The 23,184-nt window shown below is 38.8% G+C and overlaps 3 protein-coding genes across 4 annotated transcripts in view; 1 reads left to right on the forward strand and 2 right to left on the reverse strand.

Annotated features, from left to right (window-relative positions):
* Positions 1-2,169: 2,169 nt before the first annotated feature.
* Positions 2,170-23,184, reverse strand: part of LOC121787134 — a gene marked incomplete at both ends in the record, with an annotated part of 138,046 nt that continues 117,031 nt past the window's right edge. Inside the window, one exon of the mRNA XM_042185782.1 lies at positions 2,170-3,049. Within this exon, the coding sequence (XP_042041716.1) occupies positions 2,170-3,049 (880 nt within the window). The remainder of the gene's footprint in view (positions 3,050-23,184) is intronic.
* On the forward strand, positions 10,357-14,388 carry LOC121787135 (probable serine/threonine-protein kinase abkC). Of its 2 annotated transcripts, XM_042185784.1 has the most exons (6): positions 10,357-10,645; positions 11,037-12,360; positions 12,983-13,252; positions 13,534-13,689; positions 13,933-14,081; positions 14,174-14,388. In XM_042185784.1, exons 1-5 carry the CDS (start codon positions 10,638-10,640, stop codon positions 14,050-14,052), a joined length of 1,878 nt encoding a protein of 625 aa, XP_042041718.1. In that variant the 5' UTR covers positions 10,357-10,637; the 3' UTR covers positions 14,053-14,081; positions 14,174-14,388. The 2 variants fall into 2 exon arrangements, with proteins under 2 accessions (XP_042041718.1, XP_042041717.1); XM_042185783.1 differs by having other exon boundaries at positions 13,933-14,388.
* On the reverse strand, positions 19,442-21,728 carry LOC121787137 (equilibrative nucleotide transporter 3-like). Its single transcript, XM_042185786.1, has 10 exons — positions 21,704-21,728; positions 21,456-21,523; positions 21,261-21,365; positions 21,025-21,180; positions 20,799-20,942; positions 20,618-20,723; positions 20,302-20,477; positions 20,081-20,229; positions 19,746-20,004; positions 19,442-19,663 (listed from the first exon to the last, which is right to left on the reverse strand). The coding sequence occupies exons 2-10, from the start codon at positions 21,501-21,503 to the stop codon at positions 19,553-19,555; spliced, it is 1,254 nt and encodes a 417-aa protein (XP_042041720.1). The 5' UTR covers positions 21,504-21,523; positions 21,704-21,728; the 3' UTR covers positions 19,442-19,552.

Below are 23,184 nucleotides of genomic sequence, written 5' to 3' on the forward strand. Positions count from 1 at the left end.
GGTAGGTTTCCCTGCGTCAGATTTATTCTCCATGGCCTGAATCTGCAAAATCTTGTCAAGAACTTGGGAGAAAATTTCCGATTAGGGTTAGAAAAATATGAATATTGCGAGAGATAAATTTGGGGATTTTAAGAGTGAGAGAGAGTTTGGTTTGAGAAATAAAGAATAAGGTGGGAAAATGGGTGTTTTAGATAGGGATAGGAACGGTTTGCAGGCATGAGGTCAGCAACCGTACGCCTTCCCATAAAGTGTAATTTTGAAATTCGAATTGTACCACTTCCATCCCAAACTAAAACTCTCTGCCCCATGTAAACGCTCTTCTCTGCAATACCACACTTAGATTAAAAACAACAAAAATGAAACGCCAGGTTCCCAGGTCAAGGATTCAACTGTGACAAAACAATTTCCCTAAGGAGCCTGGTGTTTCGAAAATATTTTTGGAAGATTAGAGTTTTTCCTTTGTTTGACATTTTTTTCATTTAGAAAAGCAATTAAACTATTTACACATTCAATTGAGTGCTCTTCGAGATCCTCTGGTTCAGTGTATAGGTTGAAAATGCATTTCCATTTACCTGACCTAGGACTTTGTCAAAGGCACTTACTTATCAGACCGATTAGGCGATAACAGAGAGTGGCACTTCCTCCACTACGCACAACTCAGAATTATCCCTAAAAACCTTTACCCGATGACCATTCCCAAGGAAAGGAGTAGAGTTTGAGGCACTGCCCTGAATCTCCACAGCTCCGTTTGCTCGAAGGTTAACAACAGTGTATGGCCCGACCCATTTGGACTTTAGCTTCCCAGGCATCAGCTTGAGCCTGGATTGGAAAAGGAGCACCCTCTGCCCTACTTGGAGTTCCTTGACCCGGAGATTTTTATCATGCCAGAGCCTTGTCTTCTCTTTGTACCACAGTGCGGACTCATATGACTCCAGTCTCAATTCTTCCAACTCTTGAAGTTGCAATTTCCGCTCTTCCTCACAAGATTGGGGTCTCATATTAATCTCCTTGACCGCCCAGTATGCTCTGTGCTCCACTCCTACAGGCAGATGGCACATCTTGCCAAAAACCAGCCTGTAGGGCGACATTCCATTAGGTGTTTTGTATGCTGTCCGGTAGGCCCACAACGCATCTTCAAGTCTCTTACTTCAGTCCTTCCTTGACGGATTCACCGTCTTCTCCAATATTGTCTTTATCTCCCTGTTGGAGATCTCGACCTGTCCATTAGACTGAGGATGATACGGGGTAGAGAACCTGTGGTGGACCCCATATTTCCTCATCAGAGCTTCTATTGTTCTATTACGGAAGTGCGTCCCTTGGTCAGAAATAATCGCATGCGGGCACTCCGTACCTGTTGAAAATCTTGGCTCTAAGGAACTTGGCCACCTCTTTGGCTTAACATGAAGTGGTAGCCTTTGCTTCTATCCATTTTGAAACATAATCTACAGCCACAAGGATATAAGTATTCCCATATGAAGATGAAAATGGACCCATGAAGTCCATCCCCCAAACGTTGAAAATCTCGCAGACAATCACTGGGACTTGCGGCATTTCATCTCGCTTAGAAATTCCTCCTATTTGCTGGCACCTTTCACAGTTCTGACAGAATTCAAAAGCGTCCTTGTGTAGCGAAGGCAAATAAAATCCACTGTCTATGACTTTCCTCGGAGTCTTGCTCGGTCCAAAATGACCTCCACATGCCAACGCATGGCAATGATTCAGTACGTCCCTCTATTCCCATTCGGGGATACATCTCCGAATTACCTGGTCAGCTCCCATCCTCCACAAGTAAGGATCGTCCCAGAAATAATATTTTGCCTTGCTTTTGAGCTTCAACTTCTAGGCCCGGGAAATTTCTTGTGAACTGGGCACCTCTCCTGTGACTAAGTAATTTGCCAGGTCCGCGAACCATGGCTCGGCGTTTAGCTGACACTTTCCTCTCTCAGTATCTCCTGGACCTGTTATCGCCATTATCGCTTCCCAGCTGATAGGTCTAGGAATTTTCCCTATGTAGTACAGATGCTCCTCAGGGAATGCATCAGGTATAGCTTCGTCTATTTCTCCCTGGAAAATTCTACTCAGATGGTCGGCCACTCTATTCTCTGTCCCCTTCTTGTCTTTGACTTCCCAATCAAATTCCTGCAACAGTAACACCCAACGGATTAACCTTGGCTTGGACTCCTTCTTCGCCAGCAAGTACTTGATAGCCGCGTGGTCGGTAAAAACAATCACTCTCGACCCCAGTAAGTATGGTCGAAATTTCTCGAATGAATACACAACGGCTAACATTTCCTTTTCTGTGGTGTCATAGTTTTTCTGGGCCTGGTTGAGTGTCTTCGAGGCATAGAAGATCACGTAACTTTTACCATCGATTCTTTGACCTAGTACCGCCCCCACTGCGTAGTCGCTTGCATCACACATTATTTCAAACGGCAGACTCCAGTCAGGTGCTCTGATAATAGGGGCAGATACTAATTTATCTTTCAGTAGTTGAAAAGTCTCCTTACACTCCTCGCCGAAAACGAAATCAACATCATTATGCAACAGATGGGTTAGCGGCTGAGCAATCTTCGCGAAATCCTTTATGAATCTTCTGTAAAACCCCGCATGCCCTAGGAATCCCCTAACTTCTTTCTGATTCGTAGGGTAAGGAAATTTCGAAATCACATCGACCTTTGATGGGTCCACCTGTATGCCCTTCTCTAAGACTACATGCCCCAGGACGATTCCCTTGGGTACCATGAAGTGACATTTTTCAAAGTTGAGGACTAAATTCTTCTCTCGACATCTCCTCAATACTACGTCCAAACTTGCTAAACAGGAATCGAAAGAGTTCCCATATGCGGTGAAATCATCCATGAAAATCTCGATACAATCCTCCAGCAGATCCGAGAAGATGCTCATCATGCAGCGTTGAAAAGTGCCTGGCGCATTGCACAGCCCAAACGGCATCCTTCTATAAGCGTAAGTGCCAAAAGGGCAAGTAAATGTAGTCTTCTCTTGATCTTCGGGATCTACATAGATCTGGAAGTATCCACTATATCCGTCAAGGTAACAAAAATATTTTTTTCCAGCCAACCTCTCTAGCATCTGATCAATGAAAGGTAAAGGAAAATGATCTTTCTTGGTTGCTTCATTCAGTTTCCTATAATCGATGCACATCCTCCACCCAGTGACAAGTCGAGTCGGCACCAATTCATTCTTATCATTCTTAACTACATGTATCCCTGACTTTGTAGGTACCATATGAACCGGGCTAACCCATTCACTATCTGGAATAGAGTAAATGATACCCAGCGAAAGCAGTTTCAAAACTTCCTTCAGAACTTCTTTTCTCATGTTTGGATTCAGCTTACGTTGGGGGTCACTACAGGCTTTTGCACCTTCCTCCAGCCTAATGTGGTGCATGCAAAGTTCCTACTAGGTCTGAGAGAGTCCATCCTATCGCCTTCTTATTCCTTCTGATTACCTCAAGCAACTCGTTTTCCTGTTCCTCGGTCAAGTTGTTGTTGACGATGATCGGGAAAGTCTCATTTTCGTCCAGATAAGCATACTTGAGTCTTGGTGGAAGCGTCTTCAATTCTTTCATGGGAGTGCTTGTTTCCTGGGGCAAGGGATCATTTCCTTCATCAGTTTTCATTCCCTTCCCAGACCTGGGAGTATTTTCCATACTAGCCACATGAGCTGATCCTCTTGACCTAGCTGACTCCGGATTCGTGCAGAACTCTGAAATAGCTTTGGCCAGCTCTTCATCCGATAATTCCCTTGTATGCATTGCCTCGCACCATCCAGCTACCTCTCTGTCAATAGAGTGACTTAATTCTGAATTAACAACCTGCTCCTGCATCAACTCAGTCTCAAGATATTCCTGGACCAGGGGGTTAATAACATCGATAGCATGCAAATTTTCAACATCTAGCGGTTTCCTAACTGCCTCATCTATGCTAAACGTATATTTCTCCCCATTATAGTCCAGCCATATGGTCCCATCAAAAACATCAATTATGGTCTTAGCGGTACGGAGGAAAGGTCTTCCTAGAAGCATGCCGCTAGACTCAGCAGATTCATTATCACTCATTTTAATAACATGGAAATCGGCCGGATACAGAAAATCATGCACTTTGACGATAACATTTTCTAAAACTCCTTCCGGACAAATGCACGACCTATCCGCCAGTTGGATTACCACCTTTGTGTCTACCATCCCTACTCCTACCAGCTTTTTGTAAATGGAAAGCGGTAAAACATTTATCGATGCCCCTAGATCACACATGGCATGCTCAATTTTTACATCACCGATGGAAATAGGTAAGGTAAACATACCTGGATCAGTGCATTTCGAGGGCATTCTTCGCTTTTGGATCACTGCCGACACATTCTCTCCAATCAGAATCTTCCCACTGGGTCTGGTCTTACCAGCTATGAATTCCTTGATGAACTTACTGAATACCGACAATTTCAAAGCTTGCAAAATGGTAAGTTGATCTCCAATTTCCCAAAAATGTCCATAAAATCCACAGGCTCTTCCCTCTTTTTCTTAGCCTCTCCTCGGTGAGGGAACGGTTTCACTTGTTTCGCTGCACCCGTAGAATCTTCAACTGGAAGTTTGCCTGATTCCTTTCCCAGTACTTCATTTTCTACATCCGGCTCTGGGTCTAGGAAAAATGGTTCAGCCATACTTGGTAAAGGTCTCCCCAGATCACCTGCCTGAAGGTCATCCATATTCCTAGAACCCTCTGCTTCCGAATTCTTGGACTCAGGAATTAGATCCTTCTTTTCATTGCCTTTCACGGAAGGCGTTTCTTCCTCCTTCCTCATCGCTGGACCTTCATAACCTCGCCCAGATCTTAAAGTGATTTGACTGATGTTAGCTCTGTCTGGCGGCCTTACTGAGGCAGGAATCTTCCCTTCGTTTCCTCGCATCTCGCTCAAGGATGCTGCGATCTGGGACATTTGTTTTGCTAACATATCCATTGCTGCCTTCTGCTCCAATTGAGCATCCTGGAGCTTATGCACCACGTCATTGTTGGACTGCAAGTTGTTCTGCATATGCTGTTGAGAACTGACTAAATCATGTACCATATCATCTAGATTCCTTGGTGGTTTAGAACTAGATTAACCAGAACTTGGTCCTGGACCCAGATGTGGACCACTCCCTTGATTCTGGCGAAAGTTTCCTTGACCTCCTGAACTGTTGTTATACTGATTTCCCGGCCCTTGATTCCCCTGGTAAGTAGGTTGGGGATTTTGATAATTTCCGGTGTAGTTCCTTTGGTGTGGTGGCACATAAGAGTTCCCCTAATTCTGATTCTTGTTCCCCCAATTAGAGTGATCTCCCTGGTTCCGGTTGTTCCAGCTGTTCTGCCCCTCCTGATTTCTCCCAGACCAATTAGTCTGTCTTTCTGGTTGATGTGTCAACTGGGTGTTCTGTTGTTGGGGTGGCTGGTTCGGAACTTTGTCAGACCATCTAAAATTGGGTTGGTTCCTCCAGGGTGCGTCCCTCTGTTTCCCGAGGTTCCAACTCCCATCTGGATTCCAACTTTCCATTGCATTCACCTGGGCCTGATAATCTCCTTCTTGAGGACCATAGTACTGCTGGGGTAGGATTTCTCCTTGACCCGGAGATTTCTCTTTCTCTTGTGAGGTTGGTGCAGTGGTTTTCTCGATTGCACTCAAGAGTGCTTTCTCAAGTCTATCTATCCTTGCCTCGACTCTCTCGTCATCTTGATCTCTCACAACGTTTGTTGTCCCTCTTATCATAACATTCCTCGGACTGTCGTACGCCTTCTTGGCCTCTATCAACTTCCCCAAGATCTCTCTCGCTTCACTTCTCTTTTTCTTCGTAAAATTTTCCCCGCTCTAGGAGTTCATCAAATCCTTCGACTCGGGGTTTGCTCCTTCATAGAATAGATAATAAATCTCTGCTTCGATCATTCTTGATTTGGGCAAGCATCCGGCAACCCCTTGAATCGCGACCAATATTGACTCAGAGACTCATCATACTCCTGCTTACACTCCACTATCTCCTTCTTAAGGGCGTTCGTCTTGTTCGACGGGAAAAAGTAATCCAGAAATTCCAGCTTGAAATCTTTCCATGTACGAATCGAATCTGGAGGTAGCCTCAGTAGTCATGTGTTAGCTTCTCCCTTCAAGGCGAACGGAATCGCACGTAGGCGGTAATCCTCATCTGTTGTATCGTTAGGCCTTTTCTGAATACTGCACAGCTTGCTGAACTCATTTAAGAACTCATACGGACACTCATTCCTCCGTCCAGAGAATGTCGGTAGAATGCCTAACACATTCGTTTTGATATCTATGGCTCTCTGACGCGGGTTCATCACTATAGCCTGGGCCGGCTCACCATCTAGATGGGCAGTGAGCGAACCAATCTCCGGATCTGGATCGACTACGTGTGCCATGTCCCCGATTTCTGTCTCCTCTGTATTTGTTTCTGAAGATGACTCAGGATCCTCCCTTCCCGACGAACTCCAACTTTCGGCGCTTCCTGAACCAAATGGAAATGGATCTCCCGTAGATAACCCTGATCTGGTGGTGACCGTAGATGCTGCGTCCTTGACTTGCCAAATAAACTGATCGTTCCTCCACTCAGATGAGTTACCCCAGTATCCAAACCGTGAGCTGTCGCTCATAAACCAAATCTGAAAAGAAAGAAAAGAACAAATCAAAACTATGTACGCCAAAATCTCTAAACACAATCACAAATTACGCCATCCATCCCGGGCAACGGCGCCATTTGAAATCCGCTCTTCAGCTCTTCTAGAAACGTGTGTGCTTTTAATGCTAGGTCAAGCTTCTCAGATCCAGAGAATCCGCTAGATCACGAGGTCTAGGAACTCAGAGGATATTAGAAATCTCAGTCGTTGGACACACTGATTCCGCATTAAAAAAACCCTCAACTTGCTATACTATGAATTAGTACAGGGAAGCAGGGATCGATCCCACGAAGATGAACGCGTAAGAAAGCATTTAGAAGACTTTGGAAAGATGAATGGCTGCTGCCACACAAATTTGGGTTGAGGTGTGAAAGGACCTGGGTGCGTAGGTGTCGTTCAAGCAAGGATATATCCTACTGATCAGGATAGAGATCCTAACTAACCTAGACCTTGGTTTCAAAGATTCCTCAACCCACTTCTACTGATCAGTATAGTGGTGGTAAGGGTCGAATCCCACAGAGATGGTGCGTTCTTAAACTACCGCGGTGACAATTGGAAGATTTGGTTAGCTACCACGCTTGGGTTGAGTTTCTACCTAGGCTGGAACTTAAAGGAGGTGTTCTACTGGTCAGACGGTAAGGAAAACATTTGGAATGTAACTGTGTACGTGGAATGGGGAGACAATTTTGTAACAGAAAATATTTGGAAGGTACGTGTTTCTATTTTGGGCTAAACAGAATATTCAGAGTGTAGTGGAAGTTTGATGACTAGGCCGACAGGGCTTAACTAAAAGTGAAGGACAAAAGCAAAAGCATCTCGAAAAGTAAGTGGTCCCCTCCAATTGAAATAGACATCATCTTCTTCAACAAACACTTCCAAAATTCAGATAACAATTCCAGATTCAACACGGAAAACTCAGATTAACAACTCACAAACACAGATCCAAAACTAAGAAATCAAATCTGAAATCAAACACTGAAACTGGACTTCCGCATACTGGTCAACATGAAAGAACGATTCAGAAATTAAAACTAAACTTTGCATGCAACGATCTACTTTCCGATCAAACAGTACTTGTTTATCTATCCTAAAGAAATTTGTTACGTAAACGGAATTGAGAGATTCAGCACTTTAAACACCGAGAAACTTTAGATCTAAGCTAACTAGGCAAGGGAATAAAGAAACACCACAATAAACGAAACGGAAATCAACTTCATAGCATAAACACGTTCGGATCTTCAACAAAGTACTTCAAAAGCAGAAAATATCCAAAGGCAAACAAGATCCAACGTAAGGAAAACGAGAAATTTAAAACTACGAAAGCAATGTAAAAGTGTTTTGCCACTCCGGGCGATGAGACTCTAAACTACGATCTTGCTGGCTGAAATGGACGATGACTGGAATTCTGGGAACATCTGAACGTCAAGTGATCATGGCTACGGCGAGGCAAGAAGCGGGACACGGCTGAAAGACTGAAACTACCGAGAAAACTTTCTACCTAAAGATGGTGGTGAATGAGTGAATGTGTGAATGTCCAATTTGGCTTCCTTTTATAGGGAGGCTACCCTTGATTTTAGGGTAAATCCTCGTTGCAATTTGACTTCTTTGCCCTTAATTGTGGGTAATCCGTCCCAGCTATCCGTCTTCTCCATCTCAAGCCGTTTTAGCACGAATACTGATCAGTATGAGATCATGCTGGCGCCTCCTTCACCTGAACATTCCGAAACTTCCCTACTGGCTAGAATGCTTAACCTGCACACTTTAAACAACTGTTTTGCAAATATAATCAATTAAGCACATCATACTGACCCGTAACCAAGGCCTAGAATACGACTTATCAAGGTGTAACTACTACTAGATCTAGGAACAAATTAAACTCTGGACCTAGGAAACTGAAAACATCATGCTGACATTGAACTTTCTCATAACTGCGAGATATTAAACTAACTTCTTAGACCAAGCAAATAGCTTCCTAATCTAGCTAGACAGAAAGTGAGTGAACAGCGGGGACCATCGTCCAGAAACAGCTACCTGCATTTCATTACCTGAATCACACGCGAACATGAAGAAAACAGAGCACATTTCCAGATTCAAACAGAATGTAAAAGTGCGGATGTCGGAAACTTGCTATTAGCCGGAAATAAAATAGATCTACATATACTAGACGGAATGAAACGAAAACGCGTAAACTAGGCATCAACCACGATCAACTCTGTTTCAGATCCAGACGTCGGATGCTTAATTCACTCCGGATCCAAGCATTTCGAACCCAACAACCAACAAAATCAACTCCTTAACTTTTGATTCAACAGATCTGCTCCGATCAACACAAACTTCCAATACTTCCACTCAAACTCAGTAAACCAACGCAGAAATCAAACATCCAGTTCAGTAACTATGATAAATTCAAAACCAATTGCATCCATAATCGAAATCAACAGCAGCAAGGTAAATTCAGAAACAAAAAATTGCATAGATAACAGAAATTCAACAGAAAACAGAGCCGAGCTTCGAACGGCGAAGCTCGGTGAAATTCACGACTGCAAAATAAAACGAAAGCAATAATTGTATCTTCGCCCTTCACGAGAACGGTGTTACCCAACTACTTAACAGCAAAATGAAAATGAACCCGAAAACCCCTCAAGTTCCCGGTAAAACAAGTGTGTAGAGTTTGGCGAGTGAGCTAAGAGAGCCAAAAGTGCCGAGACACGAGAGCTCCCTGTCTAAAGTCTTTTTTTCTTCTAAAATGCATGCTCTCTTCCTTATATAGGTGCGGGTTTGATCTTCTAGAAGCTTTCGCATAAATATCTATTCTGTCCTTCAGCATCCGTGATCTCCTCCGTCTAGTCATTTTCTCCACAATGCTCACTTTTATCCCCATTTCCTTGCTCCATGCAAACGTCATTTTCTTCTTCCTAGACTTGGCAAACTCTCTACACACCTGCCTTAAAAAAGATGTGTTAGACCCCGTAAATTCATGAATTTAACCCCTTAATCAATGCATGAAATTGGCCTTATCAGATACCAAATAGCATTTAAAACAACATCCCAATTCACATTCTTCTTCTTTTTAAGTATTTATCACGTTCATAAGATTTTGTCACTTATTTTCATTTTTATGCATCCAAAAATTTGTTACCTTTTATTTTTACTATGTTTAGTAGTGGATCCCACATTTCACTAACTCATTTCTATTTTGATCTTATTATAAAATTAATATATAAAAATCAGACCCACGTTGCACTAACTTTTTCATTCAAATTTCCACTATATTACCTTTGTCGGATCAAATGGTGATAAATTACTAGGGACGGAGATAGTAATAAATAAATCTTCATCCGTTTCTTGTTAATTGAGGCATTTTTTTCGACACGAAGATTAAAAATAGTGTATTAAGTGAGGTGAATAAAATAAGAAAGACAAAAAGAGAAGAAAAAGTAAAAGCGATTCTTGCTTTTGAAAAAAATTAAAATGACTTAATTATTTTGAAATATTTGAAAATAGGAAAATAACTTAATTCACATCAAACAAGGGGAATAATTCAAAATATAATCAAAATAGCAATATGACGAAACAATACCATAGGAGGCAAGAAACCAGATTAACCGAAAGCCTAACGAACCGAACCGGAGTTACATCGAACCCGGTTCGCCGCTTAGGTTTTGCTGAAACTTTATTGAATCCTTCAACTTCCATCTTCAAACAATCTGCAAAGAATTTCTGATTCAATCTTCGCTGTTAAAAACATAATCGTTTTAAAGTTCTTTGTATGTTGTTTCTGGAATTCTCAGAGTTGATATCAGCCGCTAATTGATAAAATTTGAGGAGAAATTTTGAATCGCAAAAACTGTGTGATCCATATGGTTGAACGTTTACCGGTCGGTAGAAAATGCTCGTCGGAGGTGCACTGCCTCACCGGCGCACTTTAGTCCTCATCCTTGTATCTTGCAGCCAGTTTTCGCCATGTCGAGGTCCGTACAACGCGCTCTCTGCATCTATTTTCCTCACAGTTTTTTATTAAGTTGATTTCAAATACTGTAATTGCTCAATCTGTTTTGCGGATTTGTTGTGTGTTGCGATGTTTTTGTCGAGTATTCAGTAGAATTGATCGAACGGGATTCAAGTGCGTGTTTGATAATGATTGTAGTGTTTTTGTTTAATTTTTTAGCCCCCCTTTGTTTTGGGAGAGGATTTATGTTGTTAGGTATAATGAAGCGATTTAATTGTTGAGTTGTCTGCTTCTGTTCTGTTGTGGAAATTTAGTCTGTGTTATCTACCAAAAAATTGGAGCTGTTGCTAGAACAAGATTTTTTTTCTTATTGTTGATTGTGTTTTTGCTTAGACATAATAGTTGGACTGCAGATTGTTGACAATTGGAAACGTTGGGAGAGCATTACGATCTTTGTGGACAAAACGAGCTAGTGACTCTTCGGAAGAGGTCAAATATGGATCAATTGTTCGAGTAGGGATTTGTAGTCCTCAGTATAGATTGTTCTCGACGTATTTGTTGCCTAAACCAGAGCATGCCCCAAATGCAGCTTATAAAAAAGGAAAAGTTTTCTGCAATAGTTGCATCAGGAATTACAGATTCGTTGCTTTTGGTGCTCAAGTTGCTTGGAAGAGGTTGGCTCAGGCATCAGCACCTGATGGGAGGAAAACTCATCGCACCATTAGCCGGATTGCTCAGGCAGTCAGCTTGGCTTTGAGCCATTCTTGCATTCTTGTTCCTGGTATATTTACTATGATATGTGGATCCCAGATGGCATATGCTTATGCTGTTCCAGAAACAGACATTTTTCCACCGAGGAACAGTATATACATGCATGCTGAGGACAGCCATCTTTTCCTGACCAGACTGATAATTTCTTTTTTCGAGAGCCTTATTTTGTTGCTGAGAGCTATACATCTCAGTTTTCTGTTTGCACCAAGCATTGTCATGGCTCCATTTGCAGATAGTTTTGGACCTGAGTTTAGGAAATTATGGCTTCAGGTTGTTCATCGAACTCTTGAAAGAGCAGGGCCAGCATTCATAAAATGGGGGCAGTGGGCAGCCACGCGGCCTGATCTATTCCCTAGAGATTTGTGTAATGAACTGTCGAAACTTCACACGAAAGCTCCTGAACACAGCTTTGCATACACTAAGAAGGCTGTTGAGAAAGCTTTTGGTCGTAAAATATCTGAAATTTTTGATGACTTTGAAGAACAACCTGTGGCCTCTGGAAGTATTGCGCAAGTGCATCGAGCTTCGTTGCGGTCTCGATACCGTGGTCGCCAGGTCAAACCAATGCTAGTTGCAGTTAAGGTGAGACATCCGGGAGTTGGGGAGTCGATAAAGACGGATTTTGAGATAATAAATGCAGTAGCAAGAATGTCAAGGTTCATCCCTGCTCTAAATTGGCTAAGGCTCGATGAAAGTGTCCAGCAGTTTGCAGTTTTCATGATGTCTCAAGTTGATCTAGCGCGAGAAGCTGCTCATTTAAACCGCTTCGTATATAATTTTCGCCAATGGAAGGATGTATCTTTCCCAAAGCCTGTGTATCCTTTAGTCCATCCGGCTGTGTTAGTGGAAACTTTTGAGCATGGAGAAAGTGTTTCTCACTATGTGGATGAGCTTGAGGGGAAGAATGATAGAACAAGTAGTGCTCTTGCCCACATCGGAACCCATGCCCTGCTGAAGATGCTCCTGGTATTTTATTTCCTCTTTTCTTTTATCTGGTTATCTATTTCCTTTTTTTTATTATTAGGTCATATGGATTAATTACACTTCTCTCCTCTTTTTTTTCTGCACGTGGATATTGGTAAAAGGATACGATTCATATGGCTTTTCAGACATTAATTTAACTTTTAGGAGCTGTTTCTTAAAAAAATTCCGTTTCTAGTATTGAACTTCTATGTGACATATTGATGATTTGATCTGTGTATATGTTGTTTGAAGTTATAGTTGATTTCCATCAGCTATTAATACAAGAGTATGCCATTGTTGTGTACGATTAGTCTTATTAGAGTTCAGTATTAGATCACTTATTTGCTTTTCCCTTTAGGCAAGTAGTAAAAGAAAGAAATCCATCCTACAGAACTTGAGACTTTATAACTTACAATTTGTAACTACACGAAGGTGATGAAATTTTCCATCTTGTAGTAGTTAGTAATCATAATTTCACTCTGATATTCTGAAGCTGCCTTCCTTCTCTCATGTTTTATTGGGCTATTCAATTGTTTTTCTCAGAGAATGTGACTTTATACTTTTAGCTTTTTTGCTAATTGCAAAGAATACTTCATTTCTCTGAGAATTTATTTTGCCTTACCAGGTGGACAACTTTGTTCATGCCGATATGCATCCTGGAAATATCCTTGTTCGTGTAGCTCAGAAAAATCCAACTCGCAAAAAGATCTTCAAAACTAAGCCGCATGTTATATTCCTTGATGTAGGGATGACTGCAGAACTTTCCAAAAGTGATCGTGTAAATTTATTGGAGTTCTTTAAGGCTGTTGCTCGTAGAGACGGGCAAACTGCAGCTGAGTGCACACTGAGATTGTCGAAGAAACAAAACTGTCCAAAACCTGAGGCCTTCATTAAGGTGAATAAATGTTGTCCTGCATTATTTGATTAATTCAAGTCAATTTGCATTCAAGAATTCTGACGAGTTCATTAAAATTTCTTCGAGTCATATGTTAATTCTTTATATGATGCCTGCATTACTGACTTGTGTTTCTGGAAACCACTTTGCACCTGCCTACAATACTCATTAGCTTATTTGTAGTGTAACTCTGCTACCATCCTCTTATACTTTTTGTCCTTTTTATGCAAACATTATTGCATTCCGCGACATTCGTCTCACTCTTGACTATTTGCTAACAGGAAGTGAGAGAATCATTTGATTTCTGGGGTACACCAGAAGGAGATTTGATCCATCAAACTGATTGCATGCAGCAATTGCTTGAGAAAGTTCGGCGCCACAAAGTAAACGTTGATGGGAACGTTTGCACTGTGATGGTGACAGTGCTGGTCCTTGAGGTAATTATATCTGAATTTTCAGTTATTCAAGAACATGTAGCCTACCATAACTATGTTATATCCTCCTACTCCATTGTGTTTGTCAACATGCTAGAACATAACATAGAAATACAGTCGATTTGTTTCGTTTCACATTATTACTGTAGGTAAGAGGTTGGGAATTAGTTAACCATATTTTGTATTGCCATTTGCTGAGAAAATTTGATTATCTTGACATTTGTATCAAATATGGTTGGCCCGTAGGGGTGGCAGCGGAAGCTCGACCCAGATTATGACGTGATGCATACACTGCAGACGCTGCTTCTGAAATCTGACTGGGCAGCATCACTTTCTTATACAATCGGAGGGCTGATGGCCCCATGATGTTGGTCTGCAAACAATTTTTTGAAAACGTAGGAACACTTGTACGACGAAATTGTATATCACTCGACAGAATCATACGCATTAGTTCGCTCATAATCCTTGATATCTCCCAATTTTGCAGGGATTTGATATTGAATTTGTTTATTTTGCTGTGGAAAACAAAACAGCGATATGACGACGTTGAGTTTATAAGAATACGCACCTGCGATTATTCCTAGATGCTTCTCTGTTCAGTTCAACTGATCGTCGACTGGATATTGTTGGATCAAATTTTAGATTCGATTGTTGCTTGTAAATTACCCTCTCCGTCTCCTAATACTTAGTCATCTTTTGTCATTTTAGTCCGTCTCTCAAAATTATTTCACTTACCATTTTCGAAATCCTTTTCACCATTTATTACACTATTAATAAGGTGTTAAGCTTAAATGCAGAGGGTTGCAGATGCTTAATTTTAGGCATTTCTTGATTGTTTGTGATTAATCTTATAGTATCTTATATCTTGTGATTGTGTGTGTCATTAATTTTACTATTGCTGCTTCTTTCGTGCATGTGGTACAATTTTTATTTAGAGTAAATGTCAATTTTGATCTTAAACATATGACCAAGATGATATACGAATTTGATCTAAACATTTACTTTTTGAAAAACGGGTCCATAACAAATGAAAAGATTATTGATGACAGAGTCAGAATTGAAACTATTGTTTTAGCGGAAAATTATAATTAGAAGAATTGGCCGATAATACCATTGTTTACCTTACGCAATGCAATATTTTTTTTCACACTTTTCCTATCTTTGTGTATCATGTGATGTCGTGTATTCAATAATTTTTTTTGTTAAACATACTAATTTAAATGTTTAAGGATATATTTTTCAATCGTGTATAGGTATTAAAATTGTAAAGATCAGATACCACATATATTTGATTTGACAAATACTGCACAATAAATTATGGAGATGTAATACACTATTTTCTTATTAATATGAAAGTTATATATTGTTCATATGTGATATGTGTATATCAAAAATCAAGTAATTCAATTGTTACATATATTATGAATGTGAAATTTACTAGTATTGTTGTTGTAACCAGGGGCGTAGCTAGGATTTCATCTGAGAAGGGGCAAAATTTTGTATATAGGAAAAATTTATGTATTTAAGAAGGGGCAATTAGTATAACTAGAGTATATAATTGGAAATTTATATGTAAATGTATAAGAGTGAGGTAGGGGTGAGGAGGGGCAATTGCCCCAGCACCTTGCAAGCTGGATCCGCCCATGGTTGTAACATACTAGTACTAAATTAAACTTTGAATGATGTATTATTTTTCATATGTGATTCAGATTTCATTTACGTTATATTAAAAATTGTTATTAAAATTAAAAAGATGAGAAACTATTCAATCAAGAGCAGGACGACTGGACTCTTCAAATCTTCCTACTCTCCAAGCCATATGCGAAAAGGTCGAGGCTCTCAACGACAAGATTACCGCTTGGATGATGGATTGCGCTGCGCTAGCCTCACCGACGATGACAATGAAGGAGAGGAACATAAAATCAGATAAATGCAATATTTGGATATCTCGGTGAACAGACAAAGGAAGGTATAATTTCCTCATACAAATCAAGTTTGATGACACTGGAGTTATTGTTCCTGAACCGTCAACAGCTTTCACTCTAATATTCCAGCATTCATCTCTAGCAAATCTTCGTGCCCTCGTACCCGTTCCTTGTTTGTTCCAAGTGTGTTCGTTTGTACAACTTATTTCCTTCAAATAAATCACTCCGAGTTTTGGTTTACTTGAGGTACCTAGCTTGTTCGTTTCTCTCAGTTGTCTCGTACGCCTTCCCCCACATAATAAAGTTCCACCAACGCTAAAGAGCCCAACGTTAGCTTGATTGGACTAAAATGAGCATTCTACAACTTTTGGAGAAGCTAGAGGTGCTCAAGTTGGCAACGATGCATTCTTAAAGCCTTGCACATTGAAGAAACATATTTACGGCGTTGGTCCGTCACTTTCCACAGCTTAGATCTCTCAACCTTCGCAACTGTGATCAACATCAAGAAGTGCCGATTCAGCTAGCTGGCATATCAAGCCTCCGACGGCAGGAGCTGTATGAAACAAGGCTTGCGATGAGATTTCTCTCGAGGAAAAGCAAAGATTCGTTCAAGCTTTCCATTTATCCTTGAATGATCAGCCTTGTGAGGTAAAACACAATGGACTTTATAGCTTTGATATTTAATGATACCTATGTTTCTTGTATATTGTTTTAATACACCATAATTACTTGTTTCAATCTACTTTGCATCATTTTGAGCATCATTTTAGTATGTTTCGACTACTTAGGTTCGAAATTTATCACGTAAATCTTTTAATAAAGCTCAGATTTCTCTATTATAAACTCAGAATCTAAACTAAATCTGAATCTAAACCCAAATCCCTCAGCGGCCGCCTTAAAAATTATGAGGCGAGTATATGGGTCAAATCTGCGAGGCTTAGGGCAATAGATAATATTGTTTGCATTAAAAATTAGATTAATTTATTTACACTAATCTAAGTAGGGAACCAACTCACACAGGAACCCAAATTTGATTAACCATTAGTGGCAACCACCACTTTACATAGGTCCCATAGACCACAAAACTATATATGAACTGGGAATGTGGTCACATTTCGAGTCCATTGGACCGGCCAACTCGAAGGATGGCTCCCCGATCCACATGTTGTGTACACTAGCAGATTGTAGATTCAAAGCATCATGGTGTAAACATTTTAAATACTTCAGAAAACAGAGTTCGCAAATTTAATACGATTTAAATCTAAAATCACTTAATGTTTCAAATTATTTTTCAATTCAATATTAATTCAGTTAAGTTAGATTTAATTAGTGATTGAATACTGTAAAACTCTTTATTTTATTTTCCAATGGATGAAACAGATTATTTTTGTCATAATGTTGTTATGCTTTACATTTAATGGATGTTTATTGCATGTTTAAATGTATAAGTAACTTAACAAAGTCTAAGTCTTCGTTTTAGTAGACCGGTTGTGGGCGTCGTCCACTTTAAGGTAACACAGTCAATTCTGAACAAAGAAAAAATAAGAATTTCACAACCCAGATAGGCCTAGACTACCTATCGTGAAAGGTCTGCATATTTCTAAGCCTTACTAAAATAAGATAACATTGGTGTGGTAGAGCACTGAATTGGATCTAACAGTGAGACAAGTCTTTATGCTATCTAGTGAAAGACGAGGTTTTGATAAATTATTTAATTCTTAATCAATGTACGTTAGCATTGAGCATACGATATTGATTATGCACTACTTTGACTTACCAAATGGTGCAGGTTTTTCACAACCTAATAATCCTGGTATATTGGGTAGTGGTGATTAATATCTAGCGGTGTTAGGATTGCTATTATATTGAATCGTGCGCAAGGTGAGTCTCGTTTGATAACGTCCTCAAGAGGAGCTCGAAACAAGGCTTTATTATTCAGAACCTAGCTAGTTGGAGTTTGATTACTCTATGAATAATAAATAAGTGTTTCTTGCTAAGTCCACTCTTGGAATTAATAAGATGTTAATTAATTAAGTTCATAGCAAACACTAATTAATTAATGGACGTTTCTATCTTAAGCGTGGGAAATGAACGACAAACAAATGGAAACCCGGATTACTTATAATTTCAGATTTGGATGGGCAGTGCAATATTACTTCTGTAGTGGCTGCTCGTAATATTCCAATATAAGTTTGTATTAAATTGTGGGTTCAATTTAATTTGTAAAAAGCTAATTGGGGGAGGCCATATCCAAAACCTTCCATAGGTCCCTGACTGAGCCCAATATGTGACTTAATATAAATAGGAGAATAAAGGAGACAGAATATACACTTAATTTTACTCCAAATTTTCGTCCCCCTCTCCTTCTCTGTGAGAGACGATTTTCCTCTCCTCCGTGAGATAGGATTCTGTCTTCTTTATTTAAGTCCTAGTGTCCTAGTGAGATCAGCTCACACTGATATCAGCATACAGTCTGAGAACCAGTCAGAAAATCCGTGGTTTAGTACTCAAGATCTTCACATGGAGAAGACGCTAGCTATCTTCGATTCTTTGGAGAATCTTCAAGGTAAAATGGCTAATCCGTAGAAAGCATGTTTTAGGTGTCAATTACGCTAAAGCATGATTTAATTCAAGTTATGAGTATGATACATGAGATAATTGCGCGAATAGATTTTGTTTAAATAATCTGCTAAATAGATCAGAATTATTATGTAATTGATTTATGTACGCTTCCGCTGCCAACCCTTTCATATTTATGTTAGTAGCCTAGTGGTTGAGTTGTTGCTCTTTATCAATTCATATTACTATCTCTGTCCCGCATTAACTGTCACATTTACTTTTTTACACTCGTTTTATAAAAATGATAATAAATAGTTAAAGTCGAGAAATAGTAAAATAAGAGAACGGATAAGGTAGAAAAGAGTCTTCTTTACATTATTCTCTCTCTTACTTTACTATTTTTCCACATTAACTAATTATTATCATTTTTATAAAATGAGTGCAGAAAAGTAAATGTGACAGTTAATGCAGGACGGAGGTAGTACTTCTTAATACCAATTCAAACCATTAAAATACTTTATGAATCTATATTTTTATTAATCTACATATAGTATTATTTTGTTATACTCCATTCGTCGGCCATTAAATGTCTCATATTTGATCGACATGGATTTTAAGAAATTGTTTGACTTTATGTAATAAAGTGAGTAGAAAAGTTAGTAGAATGTAGGACCTACTTTTATATACTATTGGTTTTATAATAAAATGTGAGTAGAATGTAGGGTCCACTTACCAAATATAATAAAAAAGAAATGAGACATTTATTGGCGGACGGACGAAAAAAGAAAAAATGAGACATTTAATGGTTTAAGGAGGGAGTACTATTTATAGTTTAGTTAAATAATTTTTTTAAAATATTTTATTTATTTTTATAAAAAAACTTATTTTATGTGATCTTTATTGCATTTTTATTATTTGAAAATCAAAATAAACATTACAAATATTTATGGGGTCTAAATGTTTACTATTTTAACTATATCATTTTTTTATGTTTTAATTAATTTTATTATTAAAAATTGTAATAAATTTTTTTAATATTCAATTCTGGCCATCCGTATTGGGCTTCTGAATCCGCTAGTGCTCACACCCACAAGCAATGTTGGAATGACCAACGGACGAGGATGGTGTTAGAAAATGTTTGGTTTGGGTGATAGGAGAAAATGACATTTCAATTTACTTGCCACATGCTGATATAATATTGCACTAGTACTATTTTTAGCATTTGAGTAGTACATCATGAAAATTGATTTCTTTTATTCTAAAATTGCAGGATACAAAAGAAAAACACAGGCGCCAGTTGCATTAATTGCTGCGAGTTAGTTGCTTCTGAAATGAGGTAACTGTGGAGATCAACGTTTCATGATCAGCTCAGGCCAGCCGAATCAAAATGCGGCGTTATTGATAAGCCACAACCAACCCAGAACAACTCCTGCAAATATACCAGCAAGCAGAAATACAACCAGCAAGTTCCCCAATGCGTTCTGCTCCGGTGCCTATAACACACCTCTTTAATGTTAGACTTTTGCATTCACTATTTTTACTCATTCAAAAACTAATCTCTCATCCAAAACTCACTGTATAGCCTCTTGGCGCGACCGTGAGCACACAAACCGTGAGATACCCATTGCTTAGTCCAAGAAACGAGCATAGCATTATCATCCATCCTTGGTCTCCATACTTAGCAGTGAAGTAGAAGCATGGAATGAGAACAATACGCGACAAACATGCAATGGTGAGGCCCTTTCTGGATTCCAATCTGATGCCATCAATGAGAGGGACGTATCTTCCTATAAGATCCCAAATGTTGTAGCATGCCACCAGCACAACCGCATACCTTCACACAATTTCATTTCATTTCATTTGCATATTGACTCTCGAAAGAAAATAAACGCATATAAAAATAAACGTACCAAGCCCCTAGTTGGTGTTCACCCGTGTTTTCGTATAGAAATCCTGGGAAGATTGATAGAGTAAGAGCGTATATAAACCAAAGGTTGAAGGCATGATCTTTATTCTTGAGTAACAACTCCTTGTTGGTTAAGCGCTCATGTTTAACAATCTGCAATAACATATCCATGCCTTATTACTATACAAATATATGAAATTGAATGTTTCAATAAAGCCATTTTACATTTTCATTATCTTTTGTATGGATTCCGGCCGCAGCAAGATCAGATGTAACTGTTTTCGAACCTTCCAAAGCCGCCTTCTTACGGAAATGCTTCACAATCGGGAGCCTCCCAAACACATTCGCGTACAGAAAAATGCAAACAAATTCAAACAATGTTGAGATAGAGAGGAAGAGAACTGCAAAGAAACACAAAACAAAAAACCATGCAATTTATATGTAACAGACTGATAGGATTGGTATATGATTTAGTTATATAAACAATAAATAAATAAAAAAAGACGTGATATTTCTAAATAAAAATGAGAAAATTACTTACTAACACCCTTACGAAGACCTTGATCCGTTTTATCAAAAATTGCTTTTGTAACCAGTCTCAAGACCGAGGTTAGGGCTCCGGAAGCAGCCAAGCCAGCAAAGAATGACTGATTGAGCAACCGCATACACGATCATCATAACTTAACGACCTAAAATTTATTAAAAAAAAAATTAAAAAGCACCTGCACGAAGTCGGGATCCATGTAAGACAGATCTCCAACCATCCCTCCTTGGACGCAGGCATCCGCTAGTCCAAAAGAAGCAACAAAAACACAAATCCCGATATAATCTCCGATCCCTCTTCCCCCTCCTGTTCCTATATCTATCTAGTAAAGTAGACATTTTGTGTAAGCATACGAAGCGTGCTTACAAGTAAAACGATGCACAACTCAACTCAACTCAACTCACCAGTATCAGACCTAATGTGCTTAAGAAGAAAATGATGTATCCGTACAAGATTCGCCTCCTCGTATCAACCTTAGCCTCGTAGTGAGCCAACAATGACATTGTTCCCAACGCAAACGGCTGGTAAACTAAGGTGAGCACCCGAGACGGATGGTAACGCTGCACATCAAACATATATAAAATGTTAGGATATTAATTAGGAAAATCAATTAATGGAGCAAAAGAAAAGTTATACTCACTGGAAATAACTCATAGTAATAATCTTGAACTGTTAACATACTATTCCATGCAACAAGAGTGCCTATTCCAAGAAACCAACATACCACAGTGGCTAGAAACTTGCCCTAATTTCCCAATCAACACAAAAACAAGAATACATCAATAACAAAAATTGGTATTTAAATTTTTTGCAAGAGAATCAAAATGATACAAACCTCAATCCTAGTGGAAATCGAGGCCCCTTTTTCATCAACAGTAGTCATTTTTCTTCTTCTCTAGAAAACTGAAATTTATCATTACATGCATATACATAAGCATTAATCACATAGAAAATTAACATACATAAGTGTGTGTGTGTATGTATGTATATGAATTACTAAGCAGAGTAACGAGATGAAATTGATATGTAAGAACAAAGCAATTCTGGGATTGAATAAATTGATAGAAGACAGTGGATTCATACATTAAAAATCAAAATTTTGCATCGAGGGAAACGTGGAAAGTGATGAACAAACGTAGAACTATGTATTTATTTATATAATATGCAAAATACAATTATACGATGCCATCGGGATAGTAGTATTTTGTCCACCGTCTAAATGCACTTTCCAATTTTAGCATATCTAGTTTTAACCCATTTTTTATTAATACAATGTAAATATAAAATTATATTAATGGGATACCAGTGCCTAACTATGTATAAATAATAAATATGTAGTATATATCATAAATGTGAGAATCAACCTTGATAATATATATGAGTTCTTTCTATTTTTGTTCTATGCTACTATTGGAATTCCATTTTAATGAAGGAGATTAGATTTATTCCGACTTAGGGAGTGACGCATAAGTGTTATGCGTCGTTATTAATGAAACGCACAACCTTTATGCGTCTTTGGTTAATGACGCACAACCATTATGCGTCGTTAAAAGACGCATAACCCTTATGCGTCACTCCCTAATGACGCATAACCCTTATGCGTCTTTCAGTCAGCTTTTAGAAGGTAAAAGCAGCGCACAGAATACACTTTCAATTAAACCATGTCATTTTATAAATTTAATATTTTAAAAGAACGTAATCAAATAAATTTAACTAACATATAAATGTATAAAGGACATTTTAATTAGGAGAAAGAGCAATCAATGGTTGAAATAATAATATACATTCAGATAAATGCATTTCTTAATGATATTTTAAACATTTTTTTGCTATAGAATGTCATATTTTACATCACGAAATGACATGTTTTATGTTATAGAATGAAATATTATACAATATGTTAAACGTAACGAATTAAATTTATATGTCATTTTACTATCTTAACCGTTGAAAGAATAATACAATCAAACAAATCCATCTCTTTTCTTTCCCGATAACTTAGTATATCGAAAAGAATACAGATTAAACAATTGGATGAAATCCGAGGCCTCAAACTATTGTAAGCCTTCTTCACACGCTTCGCCTTTCACCGCAATCCATCTCTCAGGTCGATTATCCCTCAGGTCCGGCGGTAGCGCCAGCTCCTGCCAGCGGCGCCAGGAGCTTGAGTGGTGGCTTTTTGCTGGGGGCGATGTTGGTTGCGGTGTGAAGAAATTTGGGATTTTGCTAATGGTGAAGGAAGTAGGAATGGTTTATTTGTTTGATTCTTTTGGAATGGAGTTTTTTTAGTGACGCATAATGCTTATGCGTCACTAAAGAAAGACGCATGATGGTCATGCGTCTCTCTATTAACGACACATAATGGTTATGCGTCACTCCCTGAGTCGGAATACAACTATAGCCCTTCATTAAAATAGAATTCCATTAACATGCATTACCAAAAAAAGAATTTTTCCTAATATATATTCATACGAAATTGTTTAAATGGGCTTTTATTTATGGATGGAATAAATATTATTTTTAGTCATTCAATGGAAAGAATCTACGATAAATCTATCACTTAA

This window comes from Salvia splendens, chromosome 22 (assembly GCF_004379255.2).
Source record: "Salvia splendens isolate huo1 chromosome 22, SspV2, whole genome shotgun sequence".
Taxonomy (NCBI): Eukaryota; Viridiplantae; Streptophyta; class Magnoliopsida; order Lamiales; family Lamiaceae; genus Salvia; species Salvia splendens.

Bases quoted from the DNA above. Each gene is read 5' to 3' on its own strand.
- LOC121787135 (XM_042185783.1), top strand. The intron at 12,361-12,982 runs GTATTTTATTTC...TTGCCTTACCAG, and splicing joins CCCTGCTGAAGATGCTCCTG to GTGGACAACTTTGTTCATGC. The intron at 13,690-13,932 runs GTAATTATATCT...GTTGGCCCGTAG, and splicing joins TGACAGTGCTGGTCCTTGAG to GGGTGGCAGCGGAAGCTCGA.
- LOC121787137 (XM_042185786.1), bottom strand. From the start codon at position 21,503: ATGACTACTGTTGATGAAAAAGGGGCCTCGATTTCCACTAGGATTGAG. The intron at 21,366-21,455 runs GTTTGTATCATT...TTGGGAAATTAG, and splicing joins CGATTTCCACTAGGATTGAG to GGCAAGTTTCTAGCCACTGT. The intron at 19,664-19,745 runs GTGAGTTTTGGA...GGTGTGTTATAG, and splicing joins TCGCGCCAAGAGGCTATACA to GCACCGGAGCAGAACGCATT.